Source organism: Xiphophorus hellerii, chromosome 17 (assembly GCF_003331165.1).
Source record: "Xiphophorus hellerii strain 12219 chromosome 17, Xiphophorus_hellerii-4.1, whole genome shotgun sequence".
In the NCBI taxonomy this organism is placed as follows: Eukaryota; Metazoa; Chordata; class Actinopteri; order Cyprinodontiformes; family Poeciliidae; genus Xiphophorus; species Xiphophorus hellerii.
In genome coordinates, this window is record NC_045688.1 from 7,145,057 (window position 1) to 7,167,805 (window position 22,749).

The 22,749-nt window shown below is 37.0% G+C and overlaps 1 protein-coding gene across 2 annotated transcripts; it reads right to left on the reverse strand.

The window, feature by feature from the left end:
• Positions 1 to 271: 271 nt before the first annotated feature.
• Positions 272 to 22,441, reverse strand: pacsin2 (protein kinase C and casein kinase substrate in neurons 2). 2 transcript variants are annotated; one of them, XM_032589452.1, is made up of 11 exons: positions 22,298 to 22,441; positions 13,586 to 13,662; positions 13,134 to 13,290; positions 11,833 to 12,068; positions 10,235 to 10,390; positions 9,967 to 10,142; positions 9,752 to 9,872; positions 7,580 to 7,710; positions 3,873 to 4,004; positions 2,712 to 2,893; positions 272 to 1,830 (listed from the first exon to the last, which is right to left on the reverse strand). In XM_032589452.1, exons 2-11 carry the CDS (start codon positions 13,640 to 13,642, stop codon positions 1,718 to 1,720), a joined length of 1,461 nt encoding a protein of 486 aa, XP_032445343.1. In that variant the 5' UTR covers positions 13,643 to 13,662; positions 22,298 to 22,441; the 3' UTR covers positions 272 to 1,717. The 2 variants fall into 2 exon arrangements, with proteins under 2 accessions (XP_032445343.1, XP_032445344.1); XM_032589453.1 differs by lacking the exon at positions 3,873 to 4,004.
• Between the last annotated feature and the right edge of the window lie 308 nt (positions 22,442 to 22,749).

Below are 22,749 nucleotides of genomic sequence, written 5' to 3' on the forward strand. Positions count from 1 at the left end.
GCATATGCTTAATATAAACTGGCACCAAGTAAAAAAAAAGAAAAGAAAAACAGACCCATAAAATTAGTGCATTAAGTGTTGAAAATTATATGATCATAAAAGAACTAAAATTACTCTAAGCAGCAATGTAAATTGTATAAAATGATACATTTAGTGATTTTGTTTTAGATTACATAAGTTAAACCCAAACCTAGGAACTGAAAAATGTCTATAAGGCATATCAGATGAAATATGGCATAAGCATTCCTATTTTTATATTGAAAGGCAAATCTTTTGCTGAATAAATCTATTTATTATGTTGTGATACAACATTTACAAATGTGCAAGTACAGCTGTTACTGCCGACCGACAGCAACCCAACCTGAAAATATGACAAAACAGTTTTAAAGACAAAAAAAAAAACACATCTTCTACCTCAACGTTAGATATATAAGCTATGAACAGGATGGAGTCCATTTCTGAAGAGGGTAAAAAAAAAATCCAAATGTGCATCAGGGTTGTTAAACATATGAGCTTTTATGTCAAAGGTTTTAGGATGAAATTAGAAATTATGCATGTTGTATAAGAATGTAAATGGCTCTGTGAAGGAAAAACAAACGTATTTACAGGAATAACAAAGTAACAGCCTCAAGAAATACTCAAATCAATCATTTGATGTACAAAAGTGTTTTAAATTACAGCATTCTAGCAAGAGTAGAACACGAGCACTTGTGGGATTATAAATTATTCCACTTCCAAACATGTCATTTCTTCAATATGCCTAATCCATGTGCAATATGCTTAATCCCAGCATTTATTTAAATTCATGTCTGCAACACATTGCTTGGATGCATTTTTATTGCTAAAACAAGCACTAAAAATTTTTTTTTTTTTCAATCGCAGGACAATTAGCTTTTAGTAAGTGAACTGAAACATGCAGATTCAAGTGAGAGAAACATTCAGTGTTGCATGAATAATAAACAATATAATTATGCAATCTGTACGTGTCGGCAGGAAGAAAAAAAAAAATCAGTGGTTGCATACATCTAGCATCTGTAAGATATGTGAAAAATACAATCACTGAATATACATTCATCTGCACTAACCTGAAACCTTAAGAGAAAAACAAAGATGAAGAAAGGATGAGGCTCGACAGCTCAAAATAATTCCTTAAAATAAGCAAAACTAACAAAACGAAAGAGCAAATTTAAAAAGGTAATACATGGAGGTCAATATTATGCAAAGAAATGTTCTACATATTAACGGGCTGGATTCCATTAGCAAGAATAACTAAAAATCCTCCCTCAAAGAATTAAAAAAGGGCTTAAATATTAAGGCTGCATTTGACGTCACAAGGCAGGTTGTCATCCCAGTGTTTTGTTTTAAACAATATATATATATATTTACACATTTATTAACACACACATTTCATTGAATCTCACCTAACACACATCTGAATAGCTTGTCTGTAACAGCATTAATGTGATTTTATGTAACATCTTAGACTGACAGCAGCTGTTCCCCCAGATCTTCCTGAATCTATCTGGTAACATGTGCTCTGCTTCCTTTCTCGCTCTTTTGTTCACACCAAAGCCAATCTGTGGGAAGCAACAGTGGTCCTTATGCAAACCGTACAACACGCTTATTTAATCATTTACTAAGGAGGAAGAGAAACATCAAGCCCATTCTGCCGGAACGCCTCTTCTTTCTTCACATTTGTTGCGTCAGGCGAAGCTTTTCACTGGATGTCTTCGACATAATTAGCAGGATAGAGACCGATTTGGCCATCCTTGAGTCGGCCTTTGCACCAGCCTTGATCATCCTCTTCTCCGATTTTTGTAAATTCATCACCTGCAAAAGGTTAAAAGGGAATGAATAAAGGGTGAGGAAGATGGTTGACTTCTAAAATATGTGTCAAAGGTCTACTTTCTATTACTAACTCACCACAATATCATTAAAGACTGGATGATAACCCAAGTTTTTGCTGGAAACCCCCCCCCAGCTAGATAACTGCAGCATGTCTCTGCTCCTAAAATATCTAATGACTGCTTGAGGCAGGATGGCTAGAAATATTAGAAGATGTTAGAAGGAGATAATATTTTAAAAGATATTAATCAGAATCTGCTATATTTGCTAACAGGATGTCCGGGCTTAACAAAAGCACCAGACTTAGGGCTGCACAGAAAATTGCAATGAGGACATGAATTATGATTAACTCACATTTTTCTTGAACATAATGTCCCTCACTACTGAGTTTTAGCATCTTGGCAACTAGAAATAGCCATTAAAAGTCTGTCCATAAAAAAGTTACATTTATTGAAGTTAAAATATGATATTCCACTAGTCCTTAGAGGCAATATTTGCAAGTTTTTACAATTGTAATGACAATGGTGGCTCCACATTGTGTAGCTTTGATTAGCACAGCTGCTAAAATCAAGAAGGAGGGAATAATTGGTACAAAGCCATCTAAAAAGTTAAAATTTTAAGGTCAAATGTGCAGATTCTTCTTCAATCAATTGTTGAATAGAAGCAGATTTGATACAGTGTACTGTTTAAAATAGGAACTGCAATAAAACATCAAAGGGATGAGCTTTATAACTATATTAGAAAAGTATTTATCACTAAATATACTCAAAAGTTGGATTTGTCTTTTACGTCCGAGTTAGATTATGATACTGAAAAAGATTTTTGCACATCTTCCCCTGAGGTTTTATGTTATTTATGCTGCAAACCTGCTTTGAAGCTCAGCTCATCCTGCTCTTGTCCCTCGTAATCGTAGAGGGCTTTAACGGGAACAGAAATGACCGGGGACTCGGGTTCCTCCTCAAACGGATTGCCGTCGCCATTGGTGGAGAAAGGGTTTCCGGCTGTGTCCTCGTCTGACCAGTCTGGGGTCTTCTCAGTGCTGTTGGTGCTGGACAGACAGGCAAAACATCCTCACTTAAAAAAATAATAATAACTTGCCGTCTTGTTTTTGGTAAAGGTTCAGCATGCCAGGCTTAAAAGTTCAAAAGTTAGAAGTAAGACGAATACACCAGTAGGAACAAACCACACAAAAGCCCAAAGTGCAGGTGAATGACATGATGAAAACATTTGGTTTCAGTCAAATCCAGGGTAAAATTTGCTTATTTGTGGCAGCGGCTCAACTTAAGCATTTGTTTCAAGATAAATGAACGTAATTTCTTTCATGCCTTTAGGAGATGAAGAGCTGGCAATGTTGATGAAAGGCAAGTCAAAAACGATAAATAAATAAAACATGGCAACATAAACATAGCAGGTTTATGAAACAAAAAAAACAACAAAGGCCAAGCAAGACAAATCATCACTGCAAACGCATGATTGGGGTTTTAACGTTGACGGCCAGCAGAGGGAGCCACCTAAATATAAAGAACTGGGTTCTGATAGCTGGAAAACCAGAAAAGCAACACAAGGGGGTTACAGTCAGACCGGTTTGGAGTAAAAAAAAAAAAGAAAAATAAATTCAAAAGTTGTTTCAAATTGATTTTTTTGACTTAATGCCAATTGGAAATGAACTGAATTAAGCAATCAGTCTCTAAACCTGTGAATACATGTAGCAGCAATCAGATCTGACTGTAAGACAAAGGCATTTCCCACAGCAGAAACGAGCGCCTCCATGCGCGTCTCGACATTTAATACTCTGCAAAAATGTGAAACTGTTAGGCGTGAAGGACAGACACACACTGACTGTGTGCAGTGCCATTCAGAGACCATGCAGAGCAACACAACAACCTGAACCCTGAGGGAAGGATAAAAAAGAAAAAGAAGAGATGCAGGAGACGCAGCACAACGACAATCTAAGGAGTAAAAGATGGAAAAGGAAGAGGAACAAAAGAGGCTGCGGGTTGGCGGAAGGTTTCCTCCTGTTCACCAACATTTTTATTTCCTCTTTATTCACAGAGACGTGGTTGATGGTTGTCTGCTTCTCCTCAGCCATCTCCTCCTGTTCCTCATCATCTTCAAACGGGTTTGTGCCCACCGGTTCTGTTTTAGTAGCCACATTCAGGCTGATAACATGGAGCACAATTAGATATGGATTAACATGCACACACACATATATATTTGAGATGTGGACAAAGACAATGTCCAACTTTTTATTGAATAATTCTGCGTGAAAAGAAAAGGTAGATAAGACACTTTTCACTGGGTTGGGGTGAATAATTGGGGTTTGATGTTTTGATTTGTGCTTGGGATAACTGTCGCATTTGTTAAACCAGCTGTGTCTAAATTTCAACTAAATGAATAGGAATGTGACATTCGGTTGACAGGATTGAGGTTGAACATAACCAATTTCCTATCATAAATGTAACAAAATAAGCCTGAAAACTGGGTTTACATCTGGAAACAAATTGATTTAAATTCACAACCAATTATGGCATAAGATTATTGATGGCTACAAAAAGCCTGTAGTTGAAATTCAACTTCCTAAATAAATTTATTTTGCAACATTTTGACATTAATCACCAGATTTCACTTTTAAAAGCCAAGTTGTTTATTCAAGGCTCCGGCAGGTTTCACAAACTCAAATTTAAGACTTTTTATGTCAATAATCAGTAGAATTTAAGATCTTCATCTCCAGAGAACGTAGGACGTTTGTCCAGACAACTGGCAATAAATTTGGACTTACCCATGATGGATACAAAAGAAAGCTAGCTAGTTAGCAGAGGTACGTTATCAGTGAGTCAATGATGTTTGAATGTGACTCAAACTTTTGTCTGACAGAAAAGTCCCACAAGAATAAAAATATATAGAGTATAGGATTAAATAGTTCTGCCACAACAACATTTAAGACCTGTGATCTAAGGTTAAATTAGTTTTTAAAATTAATTTTATACATTTTAAGGGTTTAATTTTAAATGCACGTATTCAAGGCTTTTTAAGGATACTCTGATACCTTGTCATTTGATACAGTTCACGCTGAATAAAAGTAGTTTAAATGAAAAGCAGAAGGGTCAAAATTAATTATATTTAGAAACAAGTGTGTAACCTTCTGACACACACTGGAGCAAGATGCAAATCCAACATGTAAACTCATGCTGAAGAAGTGAATCCATGCAAATGCTTTGTCACATGCACAAAAAGCGTTCGACCAATAAGTGAAGAAGATAAGATTATTTTCTACACTGAAATGTTTTACTGAATGCTGCTCTGTTTCTGACTGGAGTCCCTCATTTTGTGATCGAGTATCTTCAGTAACAGTTTAACCCTGAAGTTATTTTAGTGAACTTGAACGACAAAACAACCAGAAAAATGGAGGCATCTAGCTCAAATCAAATCAGCAAATAGCATTTAAAGGTTTGCATGTAGAGAATATATATGATTAGGCCTGTCCAGTTAATTTTGCTGGAAAATTACAGAAGTTACTGCGATAAATGAGACCATTTCTAACTAATAGTGATAAATGCAAGTAAACCTAATCAAAGAACATCTAACACTGGAGCCGGAAAACATTTATAAAAACAAACAAATAAAACAACAATTAAAATAGATTATGAAGTCTCTGTAACCAAAACTGAATTTCAAAAACCAATAATCATTCAGCCTGGACAGGAAAAACAGGCAACAGTGGGCATTTGAATGTCAATTGTTTGGAGGGTTTTTCAAAATGGCGGCTTTTCCATTACGTTAAGCAACTGTTGTCCAAATGATTAATTGATTTATTGCTTTTTGTGACAATCAGAGATGGTTCAGAGATGATAACACTAAATTAGTCAGGCTGGGTACATTAGACCCAGTTATCCATTAACTGATTATGTTTATTAGATAATCAATAACACTGTACTTGAGCAACTTTTAATGAAGACGACAAAAACATAAAGACCCACTGTAAATTTCTGCATCAAAGCACAAAACCTATCTTCAACTTTCACCACAGGAAACACCGGGTTTCTACTTGGTGTTGACTGAATTACTGGACCGTGCAACGCTGGCGGCCATCAGTTTGTTCTCGAGTGTGAAGCGCAAAAAAAGTAACCGCCTTTGTTTACACAGTCATGCCAGGCTGGTTGAGCCGAGGCTGTGGCGTTATTACAGCAAACACAGTGAGCTGGAATTTGGCACAATGTAACTTCAGAGAGTTCGAGCCAACAAATGAGATCTTTGAATTACAAATTAAGAAGAGAGTCTTTTTTGTTAAGATAAGAGGCATAAACCTGGACTGAAATCTCTTAGGACTCATTGTGTGGCGACACTACTGATTCATAAACAAGATGGGAAACACTAACAATGGTGGGAAGAGGGTCAGGCAATCAGTAAAATGAAAGACCAAAGGTCAAATGCTTTAAATTACTAGAATTCCCTTTGTTGACTCCCTACACACTCCTGTCCTGCACCACTCTAATTTCTCATCACACACTACATCCTGAAGATGCGTCGATTTAAAAAAACAACAACAACAAAAGAGGAAGGAACGTTTGACAAAAAGCTAATCAATAACTAAACATGAAATGTTTCATCAGAGGCCTTTAAATGGAACTCATCTGTTCAAAATTGAGAGAGTCGTGTGATTTATTATCAGGTCTACAGTTCATCTTTTCCCTGACATAGTTGGATCTTCAGCAAATTCCTCTACAAGGACAAAAACAGCTTTATCTAATTGGGTCAGAGGGATTCAATCATGTCATTAAAACAGACAATAAAACCTTCAGTGGCTTTAAATTTCATAGGAGTCAAAGATCAATTTTTATATTTATGTTTTTCAGCATTTAGGTGAAAATTCAAAATTTTTCCAGGCCCAAATTTCACACTCAGTTTGTTTAGTTTATTTTTTCAAACATGAGAAGAAAAAAAGTTCAATAAATTTATAGCAGATATGTTTAAAGTGGCCAGGGTTTAAAATGAAGAAGAATAGATTCCTTTGGGACGATTTAGACTAAATTAGAAATGTGGTGAAACTTGTCCTTGTATTTAGCTCATATTTTTATTAGCTTATTTAATTGAGTCAAATCTCTTACTTATTTGCATTTTATTGTGTTTTAATTTTTTTAAAATCTCAATAAGATAACCTGCATACACAAAGGTCAGTTTAAAAACACAGACAAAAATATAAAAGGGTATATGGACAAAAAAATATGTAGATGAAAAGATGGATAAATGGACAAAAGAAGGGAATGATGGATAAAAGGAGGAGCAAATGGATGGATAAGAGACGAGTGCATATAACTATTTGACGAAGGAAAGAGAGTGTCTGGAAACACAAATATCTTTCCATCCTCCATTTCTTCCATTGCAGAACCTTATCCAGACCTTAAATTGTTTGATTCCAGATTTTTTCCAGACTGCGTGGTAACTGAGCTTTAAGCTGTTCCACCTAAAGCCGTTAAACCTTTTAACTTCCCTGAACTTTATTTATTTATTTATTTACTTATTGCTCCTGAATGTTTCTGTGCGAGTGAGAAATATTTCCACATTAGTTTTGGCACAGCTACAACAAACTTCTAATCCCAGGGGGAGGGGCGGCCTTTCCTGAACACAAACAAAATGCTCGCCGTTGCTACGGGAACGGCCATATAATGAAACATCATGCTGGCTGTGTTTTAGAGGAGTGGGTATTTTAGAAGAAGAAAACGGAGTTGATGCGTACCTGCTGCTGCTCTTGGCAGGTTGGACCGGCTGGTCCGACCCGGTCTGACTGATGGCCGTCAGGGTGACGCCCTCTGATGGTTTCTTCTTCTCTCGTCTGCTGAGGGTTCGGTTCAGGTCTACGGACCAGTCCTGGTGGACACAAAAACAAACATTAAAGTCAGAATGCTTGACTTTTTAATCCAAAAACATGCAGCAGCATAAGAAGAGAGAGGGCGTCTTGCACTCACACATACACAGCATGTGAAGTTAACTTTATTCAAGAAGACACACTTAGGAGATTAAAGCTGTGCATGCATATGTGTGTGTGCACAAAAGGCAGATAAAAATCACATATTTGATCAAATGCAGCTTCCATCACCTGCTGAAAGGAGGAACACAGAAATATTTGCCCACAGCCAAAGGCTAAGCAGGAAACGTGAACCAACAAAGTGGAGGACCTAAAATTCATCTACAAAACTTGTGTTTTATAAATGAATATTTCTTATAATGGACCACACCAACATTCACAATAATGAACATTTCCTTTAGTTTGCGTTACAATAAAAGCAGTTGTCGTAGCATGACAACCCCACAAGTAAAATACAGAATTATTATGTGTAGAAAAGTGAGACTTTTGAACTACTTTATGACTAAATAAGTATTTTGGTGACGCAGCTGGTGGGAGGAATAAGAGTGTCGACAATCTTGCACAGCAGAGTAGCAATGCTTCTCAAAACCGGAGCAAGAATCCAGTGTTGGAATGTGTGAACGACCAAAATGCTCCCTTTACTGAACCATATTCACCAAGTATCTTAAAGATAAAATGGACAGCCGAGCAGGTAATAGTCACGAACTTTGCACCAGTTTTTCTTATTTATTTATGCATTTACTCGTTATATTGCTTGTGTAATATTGTGGATTTTTTTTGTCATCAATTTTAGTTTTTCTGTTAATGTTCAGGTGCTCAAGGTCTTTGTATTCTTTGATATAAATTTATTTGAAAGACATTATAAATAAAAAATCCCAGAGCAGAAATTATAATGTCCCACTGAATGCAACCAGAATTTGGTTTTAATTGTTTTTTTTATTATTTACTCGAGAATGACTTTAAATTAAGGGGTATGGTGCCGGTTTGTTAGGTTTACAAGCTACTGCTCATAAACATTTTCCCGACTTCTTCCTCCCCAGCCAAAGTTAAAACCATTGTTGGTCATTTAAATCTCTACCTCATGAAATTAAATTCTCAAATGTTGTGCACTCAATCATTTTCAGCTGCGACTCATCTGCCTCGTTCTTTTACACTTTCCTACATATTTTTGAGGTAAAAAAAATCAGAAAACAATGGGGAAGTAAAGTTTGTAAAAACAAAGAAAAGAAAAGCCTTTTAATTATCAAGTCAGTGTCGTGTGTCCATGCAGTAGATTGATATTTATACCGCCGTTTAATTCAGCAGGAAATACAAATAGAGGGACATCAAAACACACACACTAATGGAAGGAGGTGTAAGATTGTTAGCGGGAATATAGAAATCCCCTCATGGCTGCTGTGACAGAATAGCCTTTCCGTGCAGAACTCACTACGATGGACCATCTCCTAAAGGAGCGAGGCTTTGACCAGTCCAAATTCTGTCAAACATGAGGAAAGGGAGGCAAGTTTGGTTAGGATTACTGAATCACTGTCCAAACCTGTAAGTTTAAATAAGAGAATAAAAAAAACCTGCAGCCTTCCTGAACACAGAGATGCTGTTCTTCATTCACATCCTGTCTAAAAAAAGTCTAAGGTGAATGTAGAAAGAAAGAAAAGGTGTAGGAAGACCCCTCACATCAAAAGCACTGAACAGCAAAATAATTTATACCAATGCCTGCAGACGCAGTTTTTTTTTATTGTCTTTCTCCTATTTCCCCAACAAGAAAAACGACCCCATTCTAACCCTCCTACAGCCGAAAAACATACCTCAGAGATGAAATAATAACAAAAGGCTGCACAGTCATGCAAAGGATGCATTTACAAGGCAAACAGCTGCAGTTAGAGGTTATTTATAACCATTTGAGCATTAGCTTTTCTGTTAATTAGTGTAAATACAAATATGTTTCTATTCATTGCAAGTTACAGAAAAAAACACATAATAAAGCCAATGTGCAGTTTTCTTTTCAAACAATTAATTGTGTGAATCTACGCTGCGTTCAAGTACCTCAAACTGCGGCCAGTTCATGGGCATGCCCGGGCCGTGATTGGATCGGAACCATTTCAAGTCGTCCTCAGCATCAGTAGCAGAGATCGTGTCTTCAAGCGTCTGGTAAACCGTCTGGAATCTATGTTGACAGAACAGTAAAATAAATTACTTAACAAAATCTTTATTTAACTCCAAGCCATATCCTTTTGATTAATTTTGTGCTCCCATCTGACCTGGAGTTTGTAGAAAGGTCCAAGTGCTTCTTAACCTCCAGCAGAAGCTCTTTAAAGAAGCAAATACGTTTTTCTTCAAATTGCTGCGACTGCTCAAACACCTGCTCCATGTTTTCCATGTACTGAGGGGTCAACTTTTCGAGCTCCTCCAGGGATTTCTCATAGCGCTCTTTGGTCTGGAAACAATGCAAAGGCAAACAGGAACTACATATTTTCAATCTAAAACCCCCGTAAAGGGATCAGTTACTGTATATATAGCCGCTCGTACCTTCTGAACCTCCTGCTGACATTTCTCCACTTTTTCCTGCAGTTTCTTTTGAGTATCTGGATTGTTGTTGCTCTCCAGCTTGCTGTTGGTTTCCCTGCTGGCTGCCAGTTTCTCTTCTTTGCAGGCTGAGTGGTAAGATTTCTTCATTGTCTCCACCTGCAGGATTTAGAATCAACAACGTAAAATACATTTAAAAAAGTTAAAAACACCAGTCCCAAAGCAAAGGAGCAAAGCAGACAGTAAAATCCTACATTCATGGGCTAACAGATTTGATTCCCTAAGAAGATAATTAGCAATTCACAATTAACTTTTATAAATTTTGAAGCAATCTTTGCATGTTTGAGGACTTTAATTTCAAAACTGCATACTTTACGCTTCACTTCAAATTTATGTGTCAAATTTTAAATATGAAACCTCCAAAAGAAATTAATGGACAAAGAGCAGAAGAAATAAAGACAGAGAATTAATAAAAAGATGGACAAGGAATGGATGGACATACTGATATATTGATGAGTGAGAGGACAGATGGATAACAGAAGGACAAGTGAACAAATGGATGAAAAAATATTAAATAAGATAGACAGGCGAACATAAGGAGGAATACATAAATGAACGGATGAAAGGAAGAATAAATGGACGGACAAATGAAGAGAATAAATAAATGTACAGAAGGACATAAGATGAAACAAAAAAATGGATAGATGGAAATTAACCAGATGAATGGATGGACAAAATGCTAATATATGATGGATATTAATGGATGGACAAATAGATGAATGGGTGGATGGACAGATCAAATGGATGGGATGAATGGGCATCATTATTAAAATTATTACTCATTTCTTCCAGGCGCAGCTGAAATCAAATGAGTAAAACAAACGCGCTCGCTGAGTTTTCTATGATTCATTTATGAGGACAGGAATTTATCGCTCCTATATGACAGGTTGGGGAAGTAACTGGAAGAATTTCAGGAATGAGTTGCAGAATGTAACGCGTGACTTGAGCCTCAGTCAGAGCAGCTGTTTCGATGAGCGACGTGCTAACACAGGAAGTTATGCTACAAGAGTGGGAGCCCTGGTTCCTCTGTTAGCTAGCTTGATTTCTTTCGTGTGTTATGATCACTTAAGTCAACATGACTATCGTACTGCTTGTGGTCGCTGACAAGACCAGAATACCATCACAGACAGGAAGTGAGGGCAAAGAGCATCAAGTTGCAGACTCCTCAGTGGCTTGTTGGATTATGTGCTTACTAACACATTTATCGAAACAAAGGAAAGTAGAAAACTCTGCTAAATGAGCAGCAGAGCAGCTGAACCCCTCACTGTTTCCTTCCTTTACTCTGACTCAAACACACACAGGGCAGCATGTTGGAGGCGAACTCGTGGTGATAAAGTGAAGGGTTGCTCTGCTTCCTTGCTGCTGCTTTTTTAAAAATAAGATTGTTGCCACGGTGAGAGGAGATAAACAACGGTGAGTCAGGAAAATGCAGTCATGAGAACTGAAGGGTGAAAAGTTCCTTTAGCTTGTCACTGTTCATATTTTAGAAAAAAATAAGTCAAAATCACTTTGAGCTCTTTACATCAGAAGTGTGAACTCGCCTCTTTCAGTTTCTTGGCCCAGGGTTTCTGAGCCTTGCGGAAGCCGTCGTCCGTCTCTTTTGTTTCTTTGTAGCCGCCGATCATCTGTTTATGATACGAGTCCTTCTGCCAGTTCTTCAGCTTCTCGTAGTCTTCGCTCATTAACGCCGCCTTCACCTCCAAGTGGAGGTCGCTGACCTTCTCGGCCTCGGTGCAGAGGGCGGCCCACGCTCGCTCCAACGTACCGTACTGAGGGCCTGCACACAAAAATTATTTACACTGAATGCAAAAACATTCATGCACCGTAAGCTTTCCCTCCATTTTGTCATACTGCAAGCTCTTTATAAGTTCTCGCAGCAAATCTGCATCTAAAACGGCTCCATAGGTTAGATCTCACCCAACACTGCAATCTGTTCTATTACTGATGCCTCTTAATACCCACCATTGTCACCCATACTCACTTGTTAACTGCTTTTCACTTCATTCATACAGATTAATAAATTGGTATAAATTAATCTATAAAACTAGAATCGCTCATGAATATTTCCAACAATACTCGCATAAATTAATCAGTCTGATGCTCCCAAGAGTTTGTAGGTCATTAAGTGAATCCTCATTTCATTTTGTTTCACCCAATGATTGGCATAATTCGCAAAAAACAATAAAGCTCACCACGCTAACTATCAACCTTTGTCAAGTCAGAAAAATAAATAAATAAATTACAGTTCATGATCCATGTTCCTACTTTTAAAGCTGTTGACTTATAGTGCATTTAGCTTGTATGAATAGGGTTGTATGTTTATTTTTTTCTCCATTTTATTATATTTTTTTCTGTCTCCTGCTGCATGATATTCTGTGATATGATGTTTTAATGTTTTCTGGAAAGGTCATTGTTTAAAATGAGAATTTGTTCCCAACCTACCTGGTTAAGTAAATTAAAAAAAATTTATTAATTGGAATTGTAGCAAAAATCCAGCTTTTCAACATGCAAAGGAAGTTTAAACCTGCGATTGCAGAAAAAGATCAATTCACTCTGGAAGGCTGAATATATAATGTTTATTCCACTTCGCAACATGTGCTACTTTGTGTTGGTCTAAATGCGGGTGGGCATTTATTGTGTCGTTTATCATTTATTTTAATAAATATCTTTCCATGATAATGTTAAAAAACTGATTAGCATATCAGTTTAGCATTTCCTTCACCGTTTTTCAATGACAGTATCAATAGCTATCAATAAATTTGAAAATATGACTAAATTAAGTGCCTACATAAAAAAAACTACAATTCAACAGCAACAAGCATTCGTTCTCCTATATTCTCACCCTTCTCTATGAGTTGCCGCCAGCGCTTTCCCCATTCTGTGAGCTGCAGCGCGTACGCCTTCTCAATACGAGCGCGTTCATGAATGCAGTTCATGAGGTCGCTACACAGCCGATTGCCGTCATCTACCCGCTTCACCGAGCGTTTGTAGTTTCCAACCTGAACGTAAAAGAAAAAAAAAAATAAAATACACAGATGAAAGGTTTACAACGTGTTATAAATCAGGATCTGGCTGGGAAGAACTGAACTTCTCTTTTATAGTTTGTCCTTTCTGAAAGATTAGGATTATTCATTCCCAAACGTCGCAACACAAAAAGCAAACGACAATCTAGTAGCTTTTTTTGTTTTTCGCCTTCAACTTATCTTGAAGCGGAGTTGTGAATGTGTGTAAAGACAGCAGAAACTTGACAGAAAAAGGATTTTGTATTTGAGGAAAAGATTGTGAAAGCCTCACCTCCCAGAAGCTTTCACTGGAGACATCATTCATGGAGTCATCGTAGGCGCCCGACATCGCTGCTGCCTAAGATTACGCTTAAAAAAAAAAGAAAAAAAAAAAAGAACATGAACCAAAGTGAAATAAAACAAATCATCTGAAATTCACCCATCGGAAAAAAAGCTTTACAATTAGAAAGTGACTAATTCTGCATCGTCATGGTGGAACGTTGTTTATTAAATCAAAGAGGGACGGCAGAGTCTTTTAGATAAGAATGATTCGTTGCTTGAATTAGAAAGTCAGACAAGTTTATAAAAACAATCCACAATCAGTTCACTTTAAACACTGATTAATGTGTCTGACTCTGAACTGTAAACCTGCCTTTTCACTCAACAGATTTACAAATGTGAAATGTCAAATACAGAAACAGCTTCAGGCATAAACAACTTATCAAACGTTTGACAAAAGCTGGACTTTAATCAGCTTCAATAATATTTCAGAAAACTGAGCTGTTCAAACTGTAAATATTTGATAATGCTTCAGTGCTTTTCTTTTACATCAAAATATATACAGTTTGGTAATAAATATACATATCTATAAAATCCATTATTAGCTCCTGGTGTTTTTTCCCCCCTCCTGAACAAAATTTCAATGATGTCAGTGATACTAAATATTTCTAAATCTGAGAAATATAAAGAATTTCTTTACTGTTTAAAGTTGATAGTAAATTAATCTTTTGGACTACTTGGAGTTTGATTTAATTAAAATTGCATATTACTGCTAGAATAACTAAAATATTTTTAAACTGATTTAAATAGAGGATATAGGTTTAAAAATAGTTTTGTTCGTGATTTAGTAATTTCTACTTATTCTGACATAATTCGTTTTGAATGCAATTTTTATTTTTTATAGATTCATAAAGGCATGAAAACATCTCAAGACTTCAATTTTTACACATCTGATTAAAGGTGAAAACAAACTGACTTTGATTTAATCCAAGCCTAATTTTCACTTTTACAAAGACAGCCACCAAAAGATACATTTGTGATCTGGTTTGATAAGCCCGGCAGCAGGTGGGTGTTTTCATGTGGTTTTATTGATGATGAAGTGAACCCACGGAAGGTTCTGGCCACACACACACACACAAGTGCCCACACACACACAGAGTCTCTGCTCTGGCAGAGATAAACAAAAAGTGACTGTCGAGGATACACAGCAGGCGGCTTCCGTTTCCTTGAGACGGGCGAAACACTCGGGTCTCTGTTAGTCGTCTCCGCATCACGTCCATCATTTCAAACTCCACAGCCTCCCTTTTCTCTCTCTCGCTCTCTCATTCATCCCCTCATTTTGCTCTCCACTTGGTTACTCGGTCGTCTTCCCTTCCTCATCTGCCTCTTTACACCTTTCACTCTCTTGTGATTAGATTTTCAGACGGTGGCAACGTCTCGCTCCAACAGACTGCAACTGAAAATTTGCATTAGGATTTAAATGATTCCAGGAATTATTTGAGATCATTTTTTTTATGTTGTTGTTCCCAATAAAAGAAAACAAAAGTAGCAAGGGAATTAGATCATGACGAACTGGAGAGTGTTGATGATCTCTCCATTAATATTTTAAGCTTTTGAACCGATCAATAAGTTTTATTTAGAAATAATTAGCAGCAACAGTTCACTCTAAGTGCTGTTGTTCTTGTATATATATTAGCCAAAAAGAATTGCTGCAATAAAAACAAATAAGTAAATGGCGTACTTTGCATTCAGGCTCCCTGTGCTACTAATACATTTTGAGACGTTTGTCGTTTATTGCAGCAGAAAAAGATAAAGTGGTGGGAAAGTCTTACAGAAAGAAAACATTATGCATGTCTGCAATGAACCCAAAGCAGAAACACATTTATAAAGTTAAAGATTTGATCATTTAGCATGATTCATATTATGCAAACATTATTATTGCATGATGCAGATTTTACTACAAATGACTACAAAGTCAGCAAGTACAGTTCAACTTGAGTTTAAAGTTATTTACAGTCCCACAAAAGTAAGGAAATAGCTATATTGCTGTTTTTTATGAGCTCATAAAGTCAAAAATCTAAATATCAAAATGATGGGGGAAAATTATAAGGCAAATACAAAACAATAAACAACTTTCTAATGGAGGCAAAATTTGATTTTCTTTTTCTTTTGTCCTTTAAAAAATTCCAGGAAAAACCCCAAACTTTGTTTTTTCACTTATTCAGACCTGGAAAATACTAAAACCAAACATGTTAACTTTGATATTAACCAGTTTAGATGTAGCCTAATTGTGCTTTTGTTTTCTAAAGACTTCAAATTGCATCCTGTTTTCATTAACTGGAGTTGTGAGCCATGTTTAGCTCAGTCAGCTTCCAAAATATGACATTATGACCAAACCAGATAAGAGCAGATAACAGAAAGTAACTTCATATCAGAGGATGTTAAATTAGAGTAGAAAACATTCTAGTTGGTACAAATAATGAAGGAGTTGTGTATTTCACTAAAAACAAAACCATATGAGAAGTATCGAATGGTAAAATGGGCTGTTTTAGTCAAATAAAATAGTAAATGATTCTCTTAATACATTTCCAGACTACTCTTAATGTATTATATAGGCCTGAAAAAGATATTTTTTTAATTATTCACACATAAAATGCTAAATTAGACAATGCTTTTGTTGTATTGATTTACTTTATTCAACAGACTCGTGGTCCATAAAGATGATACACAGACAACACAACATATAAAGAATAAAAGACAAAAATAAAATTAAAAAAAATAAAAATCTTATAAAAGACTTGCATACCAATGTTTCCACAGAGCCGATTGGTATCATGCGCTGGTATTCTTTAAACCAGCGTACCTTATAGTCAATATTATATTATCTAACAAAACTCCCATCTCTGATTCAAATTCCAGTCGAACAAGATCCATTTTGAAGCCAAGTGTGATCACACAGGGTTTCTTTTAGAGGAGTGGGACAGCGAAAGGATGAGCGGTCAGTGGTCCGAGCCCTCCAGGGCCGTTCCTGGACAGTGGGCAGCTTTGTGGTTACCACCAACAACACGAACAATCGTCCTTTTAATGCCGATTGAGTTCACAGTCAGGTTTAAAGTTTACAAATGCTCCAGCCTTTGTGAGCGCAGCAGATATTATCTGTCACCATTTCAAGAGAATGCCGGATATTCAAATTTACTCAGGCTTCTTGTGAACTATTTACAGAAGACTGGATCCCTTTTTGTTTTAAAGTACGGTAACCAAACCATCACAATGCTTAGCAAATTTTCGGAACCTCTTGGGCATGGCCGGATTTCGTAGAATAAGGGCCCTGGGCAGAAAATTCCCCTGACAGTCTTTCCAGAATGAAATATAAGTAAACAAATAAAATTAGAGAAAAAATATACACGCAGCTAAGATTTGTTTGCCTTATTTAGGTGGTAAAATACAATTGAACTGATTATTAATAAAACTAAGATTTGTCTATGTTTAAATGAACATTAAATAGAGCCCAATTGTAATAATATTTAGGAAATTCCTCATTCACCAAAGCTCTGTCTTCATCCTAATGTAATCAACGTTGAATGGAAACAAACGCCTGCACACCCTTGGCTCCGTGTGACACAGGGGGGGCAGTTTTAAACAATTGAACGCTGCCTGGCCCATAACTGTAAACAAGGCTGTTGACTGAGTGGCGGTCTGAAGTCCACCCAGTCCTGGGAACCTCAACGTTCACTGCCTCATATAAGGAGAAGATGAGAAACAACACACTGGAGCCAGAATAAAGAGATAAAACAATCACACACTAAAGGTTTTGTCATTTAAACTGATAAAACAGGATTTCGTCAACGCCACATGATTACAAGATTTGGAGATTACATAATCAAGCCCAACAATGATATCCACTAAATGTCGATAGGGAAGTGAACTGCTAAGCACACTGGAATCTGGCTGCTGGCAGCAGCCTTAAGATAGATGTGAACAAATGCATTCCTCAGAGCTCCCATGCCTAAACTGAACCTTGGCATGTTATGTAAGCATGCGACCAAAGCTGCAAACACAATCATGCAAGATCCCATCGACTAATTCTGGTTTTATTGAGGGATATGTTTGAGTAGCGGCAAATGATAAGATTACCAAGAGATGATGACCAAAGTTTACTGCAGATTCACACTTCAGCAACAAGCTGCATGTGTGATCAGCTACATTACAGCAGCTGCGTTAGCTAAATTTAAAGATGGCCAAACCTTACAGTCTTCACACAAACAGCCGTTGATTAATCCCAAGTGCGCTGAGGGTTGCCGTGGCAAGAGTGTCACAAATGGAGATGAAAAGCAAGAAAACGGCAACAGATCGTAACTGAACTGATCTGACAGCTGACGGGCCAAGACACGCATGTCTGAAGGCTGTTTATGTTTACATCACAGGGTTAAAATTTACTGCAACGACAAACACAAAGTTAACGCAGCACATCTACAGCGTTTAATTTTCCAGGTTTTTATGATCAAATTTAACTTTAGTATCAAACTTTAGTATCAAACCATGTAGACGCATTCATGTCTCCTGAACTTTCCCGTCTTAGCACAACTGTTTTTGTAGTATTTTATTTGGGATTTTCTGATCTAGCAACACAAAGTAGCGTCAAACTACTACTGTTAAAAAGTAGTAGTTTAACATTTTTATAAAGTGTAAAAGGTATTAGGGTTGAAACAGTTAATCAAATTAATTGTGATTAATCGATTATTGAAATAATTGTCAACTAATTTAGTAATTGATTAATCGTTAACTCCAATATACAAAAAAATTGGGCATTTGGTGACAAAAAAACTAAAATGCAGTAGTTAAGCCAAACTGTACAAAAAAATTAGACATTTTGCATTCAAGACAAAAACACTCGTCTGTAAATATGTTTTAGTCAAAACTACAAGATTTACTAAAGCAAAGCTATCATATTGCATTTTAGGCAATAAAATCTTTAAAAAAGGAATTGGATTATTTGTTTATTTACATCTTCTATAGTATTTCTAATAGTGTTAATTGTTATTAAATGCTTATTGTTAAAAAATGCTTGTGGTTGAATGAAAAATCTGTAGAATGTGCCATTTTTTCTCCAATTAATCGACAATTCAATTAATTAATTGAATTGATGGATTAATCTATTTCTAAAATATTTGCAAGCTGCAGCCCTAGTTTGTATTCACCCTCCCTGTGCAAATACCTTTTGTCACCTTTTTGTTTCCATTATAGCTGCAAATCTTTTCAAATAACGTCTTGAACACTTTTCTTCCAATCACACGGTACTCTGTGTTGCTCCATCACATAAAATCCCAACGAGACGCGTTGAAGTTTGTGGTCGGAACGTAACAAATGTGAGGGGAGAAAAGTTTTTCCAACACTAAATGACTCTCACTTGAAAGAAGAAACAAGTTTTCCATTTTGCCTAAAAATAAGACTGACTACCTTTGCTATGGCTTTAAATGCAGGTAGCCAGGTGTATGGTTGAGTTAAACACCAACTACACAAGAACAGCTAAAAAAACAGAAGATTAACAAGTAATTGTGATTATATAACTCCAAAGCTGAGAGGGGAAAAGACATAATGCTTACAACTTCATTTGAGCAATTAAGCAAAACCTGCTTACAGAAGCAGGTAGGAACAGGATATGTTTTTTTAACTCCATCTATGTTTCATAAAAAAGTTGCAATATCTCACAGGAGGGGACGGCAGCTGAGCTGATCTATCCCTTTTTTATTACAACTTCACAGCAGGAGATTGCTTAAGCTCAACATGCCAATACAAGACAAAAACAACCCCACTATAACTTATTTTAAAAATCTCATGTGCACATAAACTTGTTCCCTCTCAGTCACCTCTGACCTCCTTCCTTGTGCAAGCTCCACAGCTGCACATGACTGCTGATCTCCCGAGGACGTGGTCCCTTTTTGTTGCCCAAATGTGGACACTTTCCATTGTAAACTGACATACGCTGAGCTTTAAAAGTCCACCGGACTAAATTTGTACTCAAGAGGCAACATACTTTTGCATCAAAGCCACCAGTCTATCAACAGCAGGTTGACCTCAAAATAACGGGCCGAGCACACACCTACTGCACGCTTCGTGAACGGTGAAAAACAATGCCGTTTGTTCCACATCTTCAGGCACTTTCCACTGACCATGCCAGCAACGTGGATGGGAACATAATGGAGGGAAACGGTGTTATATGAAAGGGAAGGGGAGATCCTTACATCACCGACAGGAACATTTTTTTTTTTTCCCCCTTGTGGAAACCACTCGACTATTTCCAAAAGGTTTCAGGAAAGCATTACAAATACAAACCATCTGCAAAAGATACTTAATTGTCTTTTCGATGTGTGAAGTAAAGCTGTTCGGATCGTAAACTGAGGCTTCAATGCTCACAAATAAGAGATCTCTGAACTGCTTCATGGGTCTTCCAGTGAATCCACTAATAATAGATTAATCCCAATGAAGCAGCACTGCCTGTGTTTTCTAAATTGGAAAACCTAAGATTAGCTCAATTATTTGGCAGAGGAATCAGTTCACATGGCCTCTAAAAGAAAGAGGAACTCCGAATTTTCACTACCGCTTTACCCTAGCAACGTTCCTACAAGAAACACACAAAACCACAAACCTCACGCTGAACAATGAAGGTGTACGATGACTGAAAGCTTCCACTGAATCACCAGGACCCATTAGGTGCTGACTGCCAGCCTCCGGATCAGTACAGTTCCCTCTTTTATGTAACTCAGGATGTCGTAGTAACAAGTAACTTAAGCCTTAAAGGTTTGCTTTAGGACAGTGGTCCCTAGTACCGCGGACCGGTCAAGACTTCGGAAATTTGCTGCGGACCGGGGTGGGGGGAGGAGGTGGTGGATGCGCACACAACACTTCACAAATTTGCTGCGCACCAACACCAACGCTGTTGCTGCTGTTTCTAAATCATTCTGCTGCTTGTGGGCTCAGTATTGGCGCTCAAGATGTAACCAACTGAATCCGGTTAAAGGATTTTCAAAATAAAAGATCCTCCAGACTCAAAACATAAAACGGAAGTATTTAATTATTTCTTGCGCGGCCCGGCACCAATTGGTCCACTGACCGGCCCAGGGGTTGGGGACCACTGCTTTAGGATATAAAGCTATATGCTAAACAGGGTATCCTTCAGTATATCATAAGCCTGGCAGGCCACCAGGCTTTACTTGTGACCCCTCCAGGCTAAGCATTGCTTATTTATTTAAGTCTTTTTAAAATGTTAGCATTTTATTAAGACTTTATAGTTGGTGTTCAGATATTAATCTTCCAATCTTTCAATAACACATAATTATCGAGTGATATTTGCAAATTTCCTATCAACTTTAAACATTTTTAACTCAAAAACACGACAGGCTGCTGGATGAATGACTGCCCTAGCCCCCAACCACCAGGGTTAGCAAGTTTTCTGGGGGAATCCTTGCAATACATAGCATTGTAACTGTAATCATAGGGGTATATTAATTTATGAACGGTGTAGATATTTCTCTGTTTAATTGTAAATAGAGTAATTTGCATACAATTTCATTTTGTGTGTGTATGCATTGTGGTGATAGAGGCAGTGCATAAAACATGCGTCGCTGTGGCTCTTCACCCAGTGTGCCCTTGTCGTAGGGGCGCACCTTTTCTCAGGTCAAGTAAATAAAGATTGAGTGTTTGTGTTTTGCACAAAAAAACCTAATGACTATTTTACACTTTTTTAAAAGAATATATTAAAAAATTGGCTCATTTTAGTTTAAGATCAAAACTACTGATTAAACCAACATGTTCACAAAACCTTTATTTTATTTGGATACAGGATGCCATTCATGCCAAAGCTGGAACTGGTGATGTTTAATCTTTATGTTTAATCCTGGTTATCATAACCTGATAATCTAATACGCACCCATGCCAGTTATTTTACACTGCTTCTTGCCATTATGAAAAATAAATGTAAATAAATAACCAAATTGAAGACGATTAGGAGTTTCAGACTCGCTGTCTTAGCCCCAGAAACCTAATTTATTTTTATGAATGTCACCTGAGTTATACCTGTACATTGTAAATGCAAAGACTTAAACCTGTCACCCAGTTGTCAATGCGTAAAGCTGACTGAACTAAGCAGGGATCCGGTCTTCAAGAAATTTATGGAGGCAGAACCATTTTTTTCTTGAGTACTTAGGCCGATTTTGCAATGTTGTGAGCCTTGAACATGACATGCACCAGGAGTTTATCTTCACTTGCGAAACCTGCCCCGCCCTTCATCACTACAGGCAACGAAACACTGAGGATCTCTCTAGCAAGCTATATGCAGCTGATGAGAAACGGAATAAATGAACCAGCTGTTAACCAGACGTTACTGACCAAGCATTTAGCAAACAACGCCACAACGATCGTTGCTTAATTCAGTTAACTTTTAAAGCTCTGAAAAACTAAATATACTGCAGCACAGGCAGTTAAATGTCATCAAGTTTAAAAGTGTATCTTTTTAATCAAGTTCACATATTCCCAGAACATTTGCTACCAATATTTACAACTAATATTGTTCTTTTTATACTTTACTCAGCCAATCGACTTCCCTCTTATTTGAAAGAAAGTCTAAGTTAGCCCCTAGTTAGCTTTAATGTTAGCGAAAGAGCCACAGCCCCAACAGTAAAAAGTTAGTAAAGCAGTTAAAATTCAAAACTCTTCGTGTAAAACTTACCTTGAGTACGTCTTATCGGGTTTTTTTTTAACTCTCCGGGTTTAACTGAAAAGTAGTTCGTTACGGAGGTTTCAGTTTACAAATCTTTTCCCAGCTTATCCGCTCAGAAGCACTACGGCTCAACTGACTGTCTACTGTGAGTTAATTTCAGTTAGCCGGAGAGAGTGACTCTATATCCGGTCAGGCTTTTCAAAATAAAATAACTATCAATAATCTTATGAATTTATTTCGAACACAAAAGTACTGGACTAAAACCAGCAAAACGGGAGAAGGCAGAGGTGAAAAAACACACATTTTTACATTTTATAACAATAATTTATAAGTAAAAATATCTATTATTTACATACTTGATGGTATTCAGATTACTGCTACAAAAATCCTTCACCTCAGTTTCACGCCACTATGTCAGATGGATTACAAATAATACATTTTCTTCAGTTTCTATCATGATT

Bases quoted from the DNA above. Each gene is read 5' to 3' on its own strand.
- pacsin2 (XM_032589452.1), bottom strand. From the start codon at position 13,642: ATGTCGGGCGCCTACGATGACTCCATGAATGATGTCTCCAGTGAAAGC. The intron at 9,873-9,966 runs GTCAGATGGGAG...CTGTCAACATAG, and splicing joins GACCTTTCTACAAACTCCAG to ATTCCAGACGGTTTACCAGA. The intron at 4,005-7,579 runs GTACGCATCAAC...CCATGTTATCAG, and splicing joins CCTGCCAAGAGCAGCAGCAG to CCTGAATGTGGCTACTAAAA.